This window comes from Pantherophis guttatus, chromosome 1, assembly GCF_059756535.1.
Source record: "Pantherophis guttatus breed Tessera chromosome 1, ASM5975653v1, whole genome shotgun sequence".
Classification (NCBI taxonomy): Eukaryota; Metazoa; Chordata; class Lepidosauria; order Squamata; family Colubridae; genus Pantherophis; species Pantherophis guttatus.
Window position 1 is genome coordinate 300700465 of NC_142063.1, and position 14440 is coordinate 300714904.

Here is a 14440-nt window from a genome sequence, read left to right on the forward strand (position 1 = left end):
TATACTATATGGACTTTTATTCAGAAAATAACAAATGAATTTTATAGATCTTTGACAATTAGAGCTGAGATATTTGAAAGGAAGGAAGCCATTCATTTATATAGGGAAAATTATCCTTGAAATTTGTGAAATTCAGACAATGAGGAACCAAGAAGAAGCAGACAGCTTCAGAGGGATATTTATAAAAGAAGGTAAGTCCAATCCCATGGTTTAACTTTTTTAAACATAATTTTTATTAAAAGTCTTAAAATCAATAATAACAGAAATTAAAACAGAACAGAGAAAAGAAAAAAAGAGATATAACAGAAAAAGCTAAAAGCAGAAGAAAATAGGAAAAAAGAAATAAAGAAAAATATAAAAATACAAAGAAATAGCTTCTTTACAGCAGTAATATACAATTATTAATTTACTTATTACTCTATGGTTACAACATACCACTCTTCGTTCTATAATCTACCCTGTCTAATCATCCTAGCCATAATCTAGTTCTTATTTATTTTTACACACAAAATAATATATAAGGGGATTTCAATCATCAATAAATATACATATTATCCTTTCTCTAATATTAAAGTTTGGTTGTCAAAAATCAGTTTTGTCCATCTCAGCAACTTCTATCAATTTCACTACCCAATCGTTCATGCTGCATCTTCCTATCTTTGTGCATATAGTAATCTTACTAGAGTAATCTTCATAGTTTTTCTAACTGTTTAGGCTATCAAACCTAAAATGGTTCTGGATTTAATTGAATATTAATCTTTAAAATCCCCTGTAAAATGTTTGCTTTTTAAGCTTTTTTTGCATGCCTACCAAGCTTATTATGGCTTAAAATTCTTCTGGAAAAAAGTGTCCAGGAAAGCTGGGAAATTCTATAAAATTGGACACAGAAGATGCAGCCACAAACAATTTCTCTTAGGAAAGAAAAAAAATGGAAAAGATCTACAGAGGCCAGCATGGTTATATACAGAGCTCTCTAAAACAACAAAGAGAAACTTGTATCAGAAATGGAAACAGGAAACATACAAGAAATGTAAAAGAAGAATACAAGGTAGTCTCCAGAAACGAGGAACTTTGCCACTCTCCTGTCTCCAAAATACTAAAGCTCAGAATAAGTGGATGCTTCAAGAAAGTAATGTCAGTAATATCAAAATAACACAAAACAGTACATTAAAACAAATATGGGAGCCAATGGAAATGTAAGTCCATTTGCAAAGAGAAAGTGGTGAAATGATAATGTGGGAGGCTGATAAGACAGAACTTCTTAACTCTTTTTTAAATGCTCTTTTTAAAATTTTCTTAGGAGGGAAATGGAGATTAGCCATTGGGGTTATGCCCCAAGGGAAAGGATAAATGTATATAACTATGCATTTTATTTTATCTTCTTCTTACTTCTTCTTTTACAGCTTTGGTGTCAAGAGAATTTTATTTTATACATTTAAATATATATTTTTGCGTGAAAGGAAAGATTCATAAAGATCTCCCTTCCCTTCCCTCCCCTGGCACACAAAGATTAAAGACCTTTTCTCTAAATCTTTTTGAATCTTTTTACTTACAACTCAAGTATAAGTTTCCTGTTATTGCACACTTATAAAATCCCCTTTAATTCCATTATAGAAAATTATTAATAAAAATGTTGAGCAACAGAGGACCCAGACAAAGCCTTCTTACCCTCCACTTGATACTTCTGTCCGAGCTGAAGTAGAGCCATCAATGAATCTCTTACTATGGTCATTCAGTCAAATCTGAATCCAACTGGCCCATATTTTATTATTTAATGAAGAAAATAATCATGTGGCACACTGATTTGCTGAGGTCTAGATATACTATGTCTGCAGATTCTTCTGACCTTCTAAACTAGTAAGCCTTTCAAAGAAAGAGGTGCAGTTAATCTGGCATGATTGGCTGTGACAAACCCACTTTGGCTTTTGTTAATTATGACACATCTATCCAACTGCTCACAACATGCTGTTTGAAGAGTTTGTCCAGTACAGTCAAGCTGAAATGTCTGTGAGCCCTCTTTATTCACCTTTTTGAAAATAATGTTGACAGTTGCTCTCCTCCGGTCTTCTGGGGTCTCACCAGTCCCCCACTTCTCAAAGATTACTGAAAGCAGTTCTGGTATCTGCTTTATTAATTCCATCAGGATCCTAGGTTGAAATCCATCTGGCCCTAGAGACTTGAATTTGCTTGAATCAGCTACATTCTCCCTTACCTACTATTTACCTGTTCTAAATGGCAGTTCCTTCTTCCTTCTTTCCACTGGCATAAGGAGCAGCTAGGATTTTTATTTTCTTCTGAGGCAAGACAGACCAAAAATAGAGTTAAATTCATTATCGGCATCAGCATCATTTTCTCTTTGCAACAAAATCTACATTCTCTTTGCCTTTCCTTTTGATCCCAATCTACTCAAAGGACCCTTTGTTGTTTTTGGATTCTCCTGCAAAACTAGGCCTACTATGAGATTTACCTTTCCTACATTTTATAATGTTCTTTTGTTATGCTCCCCTCATTTTATTTCCCCAGCATGTTCTTTTTTCTCTTTGGTATGTTAGAGAGCTCTGCATGTTTTCGTGCTGGCTTTAGAAATCTTCTACTTTTCTGTCTTGTAGAAATCCTTTTTCTTTACACTCTCAGTATCTCCCATATTTCCTGGATATCCATTCTTTCCCCAAATCCAATGTAAAGGTCAGTTCCTTTCATCGCCTCCTGCCCTGGATATTGTGAAGGCCATAATTATGAGTTTTATTTCCCAATACCACTCTATGTTATTTTTTCAATAATTTCCTCTCTCTTGCTAAGGACATGTCCAGGATAACATAACTTCTTGTTCTTTCTTCCCATCTTCTGACAAATGAAGTTGTCATCAGAATTTTCTGGTTTTCTGATTCTTGGCATAGTTAGATACCCAGCAGATGTCAGAATAATTTAAATCTTCCATTATCACAATTGCATGCCTCTTTGAAAAACTAGTCATCTAGATTTTAGAAAGGTCTCATCTGTATCTTCCAATTGTCTTCTATAATGATCTCAAATGCAAATGCTTTTGTTTTTCTTTCCTTTTATTTTTACCCAAACACCTGCCACACTTTAAACCCAACCATTTTCACGTTGACAAACAACACATATAAACAAGCCAGTGCTGCAAATTATACAACACCCCTAGAATTATATAATAACACTTGGCCAACCCACCATTCATGTTGTCATACTTGTATCATGCACAATCTATTCTGTCATGACCTCAAATATATTTACTCAGGTCTTGAAAATGGCTAGGAAATGATGCCATATGCTGCTGGAGGAAATTAAGAAACAGAAGGACTAAAGGAAAACTAACGTTTGACTAAACGCCAAATTTTGACATGAGTGAAAATTAATACTGCCCATTGATTTTTCTTAGTGGGAAATTGTAGACTATCCCCTCCTTAACTTCTCTCCCAGAAAAGACAAGGGGCAAATTGTGGCAACACTAGTAGCAATGTGGAAACAGTAAAATGCTTTGATGAACAGAAGATCCCAGTTATTGGCAAAACATATTTTGTGCTGACGCTTGCATTAAAAATGACTGGAAGAATATTCTACCACAATGTGCAAAGTCTCACTTTGCTCTCTGAAGCTTTGAACAGGAATGATGGAATTATGGATACTTAGAGCATTTCTGTCAGCGTGTTGGCTTGAGGATGGGATTAGGCATTCCCAGTTTATACTGTATAGTGCCGCCCCCCACCAGACCCCTTAAGCAGAATGAAGTAGCTGACTTACACATCTAGATTTACACCAGCAAAATGCAGAGAAGTTTTATTTAATGTTATATTTTTGCTATGAAGAAAGATAGAATGTATTGTTGAGCTGCCTGCCTCAGGTGCCTAAATAACTTGATCAACCTTGTGGTGGGGAAAGAGGGAAGAGACGAAACATCCCAAGTGTCCTACAGATGTTTAATTTACAAATTAATTAAAATTCATGTCATAGGATTTATCCATACATCATTCTCCTAAGACATTTACGGAGAAGAGTTCTATCAATGTGTGGATTTACAAATGTAATGGACTAACACCAGCCTCCTGAAATCTAGTAGGGGCCTGCACCCAGTGCTTCAAATCCCACACAAATATGCACAGCATTTCTCCAACCTCCCAGGGCTTCTGCATCAGCCTGAAAGAAGAAAGAACAGATGCTACTCTAAGCATCTACTCATTAAAGTTAATTTGCTTTCTAAAGCTGCACCATCATTTTCCAGTTTTGCACAAAAACCTAAAAAGAACAGGCCACTTTAATGACTGTCAGAAAAAGGCTGTGCTCACAGGTCTAAAGCTGTTCTTTTGATTTTTGAAGTGCACACAGTGCCTTTCAGATCTGTTGAACTTCTGTAACTGGCAGATACATTAGGATGTTCATGATTGGAAGCAGCAGTCATTAATTCTGCGGTCTACAACAAGCAATCCTGTATCATACCAGTTTCATACATGCTGATAGGTATTCATTTTGCAATTTAGAAAACAAATGAAATGCTACCAATCGGGATAAAATAACAATTTCATATAACGATTTCACAGGCATGTGAATTTTATCAGAGGTCTTCTCAAGCAGAGCAATCAATCAAATCTTATTCAACAATTTTGGATTGATTATCCAGTTATTTCCTTTAATGAGTAATGATTGGCCTTGTTGCTAAAAGTGAGTGTTGCCACCTTTTTATTCCTGCCATCAGATAGATGTGATTTAGTAAGAATTAAGTCCTACTTAAGACTTTGGTTATCTCATTTCATTTATGTAATATAAAAAATAATCATCACTCAATATTGAATCTGTATCTGGGGAGGAATTGGCAAACATTCTTTGTGAATTAGATTTGATGCTTCAGCAATATGCTGTTAAGGAGATAATCTATCAAAATTCATTCTTAAATCTAGGGAATAATTTAGAAAGAAATATTGTTGCCAGAAAAATGTTAGAGACATCTAACATTTTTTATTTTGGGGTCCTTCAAATAATGTCCTAGAATTCAATTTATTTTCATTTTTTCTTTGTTCCTTCTCACTAAATTCTCCAGAGTTTTAACATGTTATGTTTAGTAAATCCCAATATAGGGAAATTATCCAGGTCACTCTCTTGGTTTATTTGCATATCCCTTTTAATTATTAAGACATCAGCTGGTTTCTTTTGTATGTCCAGTGCAACATCTTTTCCCATTGAAGGTTTTTCTTCCTTGTGTTAAACTTGACAGTACAAACAGCACATACATATATTTGGTGCTTTTTTTTAAAAAAAAAAAACCCTATTTATTACTTATCTTACCTTCTCCAGAATAACTTATCAGGTCTTGGTTCATTTCCCTTCAGTTTGGAGTATAGCCAGATTTGGAGGGCATTTCAAGTGAATCACTGTAGCAAAACAAAATGGGAAGGAAGAATCTCTTGGATGCAGAGACCAACATCAATCAAGGAGGCTGGAATGAGCTTACAAATCCCATGAATTATTGTATTGCTTTTTTTTTTTGTTCCTCTGAGTCGTTCATTCTTCCTTTCCAGTAAATGCACCCTTTACACATATTTAAGTTTAAGCAAAGTTTATATTTAAACCTGGTTCATTTCCCCACTCCCACAATAAATTATGACTTCAAAGAGTGACTGAGCAGAGTTTAATATAAAATATTTCAGTGCTAGCCAGCTACAAAATCCATTATCAGATACTACAGACTTTTTAGCTAGACTGGCTGAAATTGAAATGATAAATATGAGGACTTGCACAAACCATTTTTTGAATATTTTTCTATTTATTCGAAATCAAGTGACCTAAAGGGCAAAACAGACCGGGGAAAAAATCAGGATGTATATAAGTGAAGATACAGTGAGGGGGGAAAATGTTTTTAATGCTATTATTAGTATTTCAAGGACTTTTAAAGATTATATGCCTTTTTCCTTTGAGCTGTTTTAAGCAGATTAGTCAAACTAAGTGGATTTTAATTATCCAAGGTGAAAGTGATCTGGGAGCAAAGCCTGACACCCATCTGTAATTGAGGAAAGTTTCATGAAAGCATGAATTAATTTAATTGTACCAATATGATATAGTTGTTACAGAATGACATTTGTCATAGGCTGGTGTATTGTCTCCTCACAAAACACCATTAGGATACTACAGCTGATGGAAAGAATCTATTCTGTAGGGCTGAAAAAAGTTCTGGGCAGAAATTGGGAAGTACAATTTCCTATGCATAGTAGAGTATGAAATAGACTTTGAAACAAACATTCTGCCTTAGCCCCATTCTGTCTTGATGTAATATACATAGATCTTTCTCATCAAGAAAGATCCTAGTTCCTCAATGCACCTACCAGGACTTAGAATTATCGTAGCAAATGCTGCTCCCTACAGCTCAGCTGTAGTAAGATTTAGGATTTTCTCTCCAGAACAATTTTCTAAGCTCTGCCTTCTAATTAATTTTCAGTTGGTTCCATTATTTTTGGATGAGAATTACTTCGAGAATATAGAAACATGGAAGCACAATGATGTCACACTGAGTTGCCAAACAAAAAGTTTTTTGTGAGAATGAACTGCACCGCTATGGTTGATAGTACTGGAACATGACAGAAATCAGATTTAGAAGTCACGATAAAGAAACTATTGTTCATCCACTCCTATTAGCAAAAGGAGCTAAGTGACATCAATTAACAGTGGGCATCTCATTGCTCAACCCTGAACCTTGAAGAAATGTTATTGTACATGATTGCAGTCAATTGTGAATTTTTTTTTTTACTTCTAATATTCTATTTCCTATTTCTTTACCATCTATTGTGAAATTGACTATTTAAAAACAAAATTCCATTACTTTGGAATATCTGTTTAAATATAATATATATAAGAACCAAACATCTGTAAAACATTTTAAGGGCCCACCTATATTTCACTGCACTGAATGAAATGGCTTGTTCCTAAGATGGAGTTGTGAATCTATAGAACTTTCATACTTGCTCTTTTTCTGTTTTGGCAGAAGTCTCCTTCAGAAAGAGGTATGACATTGGTTATGAATGTGCGGGCTATCATTACAGAAATATAAGCAAATCCTTTCAAAGAACTATGCCAAGGAAATATTACGGTTTATTGATGACCTATTGCCAAATTGATAAATATATCCATATTTGAATCCAAAAGGTGTATATAATGAGCCTTTACCTTTCCAACCTTGATGGTGGCAATGATTTATTCCTCTAATGTGAATAGGCCTGAATAGGCTCAATGTATTACTTCTAGGAATACCATTAATATTTTTCCTTGAAGAATGACAATGTCACTCACCTTCTTGGATATACAGTATAATTACGCTGTTATGTGAGGAAAGGAGATTCACATATAAAAAGAATAAAACCAAGTCATTTTGGACACCCAGAATCACTCTGTCTAGTAAGATGAGCAACACTTAAATTTAATAAATAAATAAATCTTCAGATCCATTATCTCTCTCTCAGAGGAAAGGGTTGTCCTGAGAGTCTGCTAGGCCAGAATATGGAACTTGGAAGGTTTGCTAATTTTGTTCCATGGAAAAAAGACTGCTTGTTTATGCTTTACAGAAGTCATTAACTTGCTTTCAAATAATCTTTAATAAATTATTATTTTTAATTAATAGCCTGTTATGTATATTTTCCCCTTCATCTTATCCTTAGTTCCAATCATATTTTGGGTTGGTTGACAACTGCAAAATCATTCATTCATACATATACTTGCAACACGAATGAACAGGTAACACATACAGTTTTTTTTAATGCAAATATATTCAATATCTTAAAAGCATTTGTAAAATTGTGACTTGACAAAGGTAACTAAATCTAAACATATTATTTCCAACATTTCTAGAACAGAAGGTGAGGTCCAATGGAATATTTTTACTGCTGGAATTTTTATCAGCACAAGATTTTTGTGGGGCAGAGAGAGGACAAGTGGCTGTGTTCTCTCTTCTAAAGTCTCCTATATCTTCAGGGTTTTTTTTTTTTTTTTTGAAGGATTGAGGAAACCACCCAACTGGTTTGGACCCAGTAAAGGAAAGCATTATTGCATGCAATTTTGGATTTCATTAAAAGTTCTTACTTCAAAGTTATTTATGGGGCTCTTCTAAAAGGGGGAAGACAAATGTTATAGATTCATTGCTATTGTTTTTCATCCTTATGACTAAATTACAGTAGTTTCCTAAATACACATCACTTTGTTACAAACACAATTTCCTTATAAATAGAAACTTTGGAAACAAATATATATAAAACTAGTTATATTTTAGAGAATTGATATAAAATCAAATATTACAATGTCTGGTTTTAGAAACCAGAATGTCTTTATTTTATGTTGCCTGGTTTTACTTGTGGAATTCATACACGACCAGACATTGATTCTCCAGAAAAACTGAAATGTTGTTGTGTTGATGAAGAAATGAACGTTCGTGTGAAAATTCCACTATCCTTTCTTTTAAGGACAGGACTGTTAACTTTGGCGTGTGTGTGTTGCCACTCAATCCCAACATTAGAGTAACAATATAAGATTCCAACAACAGACAATGTTGCCCAGGGCCAACCTGTAAAAAACAGAAGAGAGAGAGAGTGAGAAAGAGAGTGTGAGAGAGTAGTAATGTATAAACTCCTACTGTCCTTATTTGAAACAAAACGCAGAGCTGGTAAACATAATTAAGCTAAAACCTGTATCTACATAACACAAATCAGGCGAGGCTTCATTTAAGGCATGAAAGCCGGTTAAATGTACTATTAATTGTCCTTCATTTTTTTTTAAATCAATACTGATTACAGCTGCCAAATATTTTTTCTAAAAGGGCCTGCTGTTAAATTATAAATCTACAAGACAAAGGAAGCTACCTGATTTTGGCTTTAAAAATCCATCATATACTCCTTCCTTTAGGTCAAATTATTCAGAATCAAGTTGGAATTGCCTCTACTTGAGATGGGCAGCATGTAAGATAGCTAGATAGCTAGATAGCTAGGTAGGTAGGTAGGTAGATAGATAGATACAGAGGTGGGTTTCAGCAGGTTCTAACCAGTTCTGGAGAACCAGTAGCAGAAATTTTGAGTAGTTCGGAAAACCCGTAGTAAAAATTCTGACTGGCCCCGCCCCTATCTATTCTCTGCCTCCCAAGTCCCAGCTGATGGGGAGGAAATGGGGATTTTGCAGTAACCTTCCCCTAGATTGGGGAGGGATTGGAAATTTTACAGTATCCTTCCCCTGCCATGCCACGCCCACCAGGCCACGCCCACAGAACCGATAGTAAAAAATTGGAAACCCACCACTGGATGGATAGATAGATAGATAGATAGATAGATAGATAGATAGATAGACAGACAGACAAATAATAAGTCATTTACAGTATGTTTCCTCTGAAAACTTTATCTAGAAGGCTTCCCTGGAATGAAGCTTACTGTCACTTCAGTATCTGGGTTAAGATCATACTTCTAGATCTGAATGTCTATGGAGATTCTCAGTTATCCAGGTCATAGTTGCCACCTTTGGTTTCTAATCTGATCTGAAATATCTAAATTGTTCCTTTAAATTTTGGATTCCCTTTTCTACTTCTGCCAATAATTCATTAAATAGTTTTAAATCCTGTAAGTTGCTTTGAGACTCCTTTGGACTATAAATTATTTAATTCAATTGTTTTGATTATTTCCAATTTAATAATCTTTTTAGCAAGGCTAGAAAAGGCCAGGCAAAGATTTTGAACATTCTGAACAGTCAGTAATATATGATTTACCTCCAGACTGCTTTTAATACCAGGCAGAATGAAATCGGAGAGGACAAGCATGTGAGTGCTTTATTATTTTATAACTAATGTGCTTACAGTTAAGTAAAGGTTAAAACTATTTCAAGGCTGCCTACTTAGAAGTAGGCAATCTTTTTTTTTAATATACTAAAATCTGTCATTTGCCTGTGAGTTGAGAAAGAAAACTAAATTCAATTTAATTTAAAAGAAACTGAGGTTATGTTAATCAAATGTAGTCAATATGATTACTCTCCATTCTTCAACAATTTCTCCTCCTGACACAATCAATTTGGAGCACTTTTGGGAGAATGTCTGCAGGCTACCCCAAAGCTGTAGAAAATTGCACAAAGCCATGAGCTGTGTGCCCCTTAGCAAACATTCTGCTTTCTAAAGAATTTGAGGAAAGAAAAAAACCCCACCTATGATTTTTTTTTCTTGTTTTCACATTCTAATTATAGCCAAGATTAGGGAGGTCTTTTTTTCCCTGGCATATTAAAATATTAAATGAGAAAGATGCATGAAGGCAGTATAGATGAATCGCTGTGTACTAATTGCTGCCAATGCCTGTTTTATTCTCTTTACACTTTATTCACCTATGCAAGTTTAATAGATAACAGAATTTGACTCCAGATTGAAATAATCAATTGCTGGACAAAGAATGAAGACAAATTCTAAGTTTTTATCCAGTTGCCTCCTTTCCAGCATTTTTTCCCTTCAAGGCTGTAGAAGACCCACCACATTTTAGCTAGAATTATATATAAGGCTTTTCTAAAAACTGTTGACCAAAACGTTTATCAAAAAACATTGAAGACGTTAGCAACCAAAGCAGAAAGGGAGAAACCTTTTAATGGATCTGCAAGTAAAAAAAAAAAAGGGAAGTAGAGAATAAGAATAAATGCTCCTCCCCGCCCCAGGAGAAATAAGAATGTTATGGTTGATTTTTAAAATTTGCTTATCAATGAACTAAAAATAGTACAAAAAGAAAGAGATGGCAAAGTTCCTTATCCTACCAAATTGTTCAGGTTATTAAAATGAAAGTTTGTAAATCGCTCCAAGGACCACTGCAAAGAAGGTTATTAGTCCCTTGATGAATGTAGCAATCTATGTATGCAAAAAAGAACAGTTAAAACCACCAGTTTAGCGATTGGCAGTATCCCATCAGTTGATAGGATTGATCCATTAGGCTTATTTATGTAATTGAATTGACATGAGATCAATTCATCAGACTTGCCATCTCACAGCCTTTCTTTAGTTGTCTCTTTCATCTTCCTCTGAATGGAAAACATCATCCAAAAAAGATTAAGTGTGGAGTGACTTTGGTTTAATCAATCAGGTGACTTTTCTGACTTTGGCAATCCACTAAGACTTTAGAAGGAACTTAAGATCAACTTTAATTTTTTTTAAAAAAAAACTTTCTGGATGAAAGAGTGGGAGAGGATACAACACACACACACACAACACACACACACAAAAGATGTGGGTCTCAAACAGCAGGATGATAAATGTTGTTCCACTTAGACCAATATATCATTATAGGTTTGCTTGCCCAGATCTGCAAGGACTAAATGTTTTGCATGTGGCAAAAGCACTCTTGAAATAACTGCTGCTGATGCAGGGGTCGTGCAGTCTTGTGTTCTGATTATGGAGAAAGGTACATGATGTCATACAAACATTATCAAGATATTAATGTTTTGGAGACATCGTTTAAGTTTATTAAAGATTCTTCCTTCTCCATATGTCTCCTGTTCTTCCCTCAAGGTAAAACCAGAGCACTTCTACCACCTGAGATGCTAAAAATGTTTTCATTTGCAAAATCCAAACAAAGGGCTGTACCTTAACAAATTATGCTGTAGGTGGTCAGCTTAATGTGCAAATATACATGAAGGTGAGGTAGTCTCAGATTGTATTTTGCTGGGTACTTTGTCTGGATGTGTTCACTAATTGGGATTCTACAGTAGAGACAGAACATTTATATTTAAAAACAAATAATAATTGCAAGTCATAATAGACTTTTGTACTTTTTCCCTTTAAATGATACTGAAAGGTTGGTGAGCATGCTGGGAGGCTAGGCAGCAGGAAGACAAAGTGACAAAATCAGCAATATAAATAGATCTTAGAGAAGCAGAGGAAGAACAGAGAAGAACATGCTTTGTTCCCAGTCAGACAACTGTTTCATTTAGCACAATATTTTCAACTGACTGACAGAGCTCTTTAAAGTTTCAGATCAGATTTTTTCCAAGTCTACTTGGATTGAATTTGAGACATGCTTGTAAAGCAGAGTCTCATTATTGAGCTATGACAGGCATGATAATTTCACTTGGTGCAATTTCTCTTTCTTGGTTTTGCCAGCAAAGAGAGGGGGGGTGAGAGAGAGGGAGGGAAAGAGAGAGAGGGAGAGGGAGGGATGGAGGGAGAGAGAGAGAGGGAGAGAGAGGGGGGAGAGAGAGTGGGGAGGGAGGGAGGGAGGGAGAAGGTCCTTGTTTATTTAAAAGGCAATGGTTCTTCTGAAGAACCATATCCTCCATCAGGTAAACAGATAGATGTTGGGAAAAAACCGTTTCCCTTCTAGGAAGTATGAATATGACTCTCCTGATTTGGAATATGGGCTCAGGGCAATGGGGCTTAGTTTCTCAGAATCTGAGAGACAAGCAACACATAATATATGTATTTATTCATAAATGGGTTCCAAATTTACATTCAGAAAAATCTGTAGAAGACCAAAAGCCAAGTGTTCTACTCTAAGTCTGCAGTGATGTTCTTAAGGTTGACTTTAAGAAGATAATGTGTATTCATATTTAGGAGAGATGATCTGCCTCTGGAAAAAGATACTGGGAACACAAATTATTGTTTAGCTCTAGACCAAATTAGCAGAATAATAGCCTTCCCCTCTCCAGGAGACAGCCCAAGACAACACATCACACAACCATTTCTAGAACGAATTAAGAAAGTTCAGTCCCTCATCCAAAAAATGATCAGGCCAGTCAGAGTCAATGGTACAAATCTATTCAGAAAAAAAGTACATCTATACATTGACATTTTTGCCTAAGAGGACCACAAGATTGAGCAGTGTAAGGCTGTATGGATGAATGAACCATACCAAATGACCTATTCTATGTTGATTAAAAGTTTAGTGTTTTTTGTTAATTTGCTTGAATAAAATGGCAAGCAAAACACATTTTAAAAAAATCTGAAGGTAGACAAAAGTTGTATCTTAGACATCACCCTGTCTGTTGGTTTAAAGAAATCTGTCTTTCTATTATTTAAGTTAACTAGACAAACACATCAAGTGCTACTATATTATAGAAATCTAGAAATGTTCCAGTATAAGCAGCTGAAAATGAGATAGGAAGGAGAAAACATAATGTACCAACAGGTACAAACATTGTGCAGTAAAGGAGGATGTAATACGAGATATTCCTGTTTTCCTGATTAGTACAAGAAGGTATAGATCTGGTTCATTTATGAAGTTGCTTTATATTGAACCAGTATTCTAGTTACTGACTTAATTCAATCTGTCTACTCAAATGGGCACAGGATATCCATCTCTTCAAAGAAGTTTTCCCCAGCACATTGTATTTCCTTTAAGTGGAGGTGCTGGGAACAGAAGCATCAAGAACCATGTCTAGAAACATGCAGACCCATTAAATCTGCATGAATCAGTTCCTCATTACTGCCCCAAAATTCTAATAATAACAACGCTAACAAGATAATTCAGATATCCCTGTTCTGTTTGCCTATCAACACTAATCTCTTTTTGTAACAAGAGAGAACGAGTCATTGGGCCATGCAGCGAACAAAGGAAAAACAGGAACCAGCACTGCTGCGATGGAGTCTCAGCTCTCATTAGAATGCAACAGGCAAAGAATGTATGGTACTGGAATGAGAGCTTGCATTTTCCTGCACAGCAGCATCTTTGGAACAAATATGTACAAGTGTATTCTCTTTGAATTGTTTTAAGAGGAGGTTACTCCCAACTCTCCCTTAAGATTTCCAGCATATTAAATAAAAGACATATGGAAAAAATAGATAAATCTGTTCTGAATTGGAACCATAAAGCAAGGTTCAATAGGAGTATGTTTTTTTTTTTTTAACGAAAGAGAAAGGAACCATGAAAAAATGCTTTTCTAAGCAATGGAATGACCATTTATGCTGTTCTTTTAACATCTCCTAAAGTTTTTCAGTAAATGCTGTCTCATTCCAATATTGCCTATTTTTGCACTGATTCTCCAAGGCCTGAAGCTCACATCTTTGCATCACCAGTAGTCTGATCTTAACTGGTGATGATGCTCTGCCACTGAGCTACAAAATTTTTGAACTGGTTTAGCAGTTATTTTAGTTTCTCGATTAAACAACAAGCGAAGTAATTCTCTCCAGCATCAAAGTTGTCTGACATTTCTGGAAGCCTTGCTAGCAGGAGACCAGCTGAGTGAAAGCAGGAAAGAAAAGCTTGCTCAGAATTATTGTCTTTCAGCCTACATGTTGTTTCCTGAATTGACAAACTGTATCTCTGATCTCAGAGGGAGAGACTAAAACTTCTCCAGGGAGCCATAGGAGTGCAATTTAAAAGTTTGATTAACTGGTAGGATCCATTTTTAAATTATTTGCTATAATAGCCTAGCAGAATATAACTTTATTGATTAGTCAACTGACCATATGAAGAAGCATCAGCTACAATATAAAAGAATATGA

General features: G+C 35.3%; 1 protein-coding gene across 6 annotated transcripts in view; it reads right to left on the reverse strand.

Moving 5' to 3' along the window:
• Positions 1-209: 209 nt before the first annotated feature.
• The window catches only part of HHAT (hedgehog acyltransferase), a 158036-nt gene continuing 143805 nt past the window's right edge, over positions 210-14440 (reverse strand). For 3 of the 6 annotated variants that reach the window (XM_034427737.3, XM_034427735.3, XM_034427736.3), the window contains one exon: positions 7730-8557. In XM_034427737.3, coding sequence (XP_034283628.2) covers positions 8355-8557 — 203 coding nt within the window. In that variant the 3' untranslated portion in view covers positions 7730-8354. Of the gene's footprint in view, positions 2295-3922; positions 4156-5298; positions 5385-7729; positions 8558-14440 lie in introns of those variants that run through there. The other 3 variants (XM_034427740.3, XM_087883203.1, XM_034427739.3) reach the window with 2 other exon arrangements.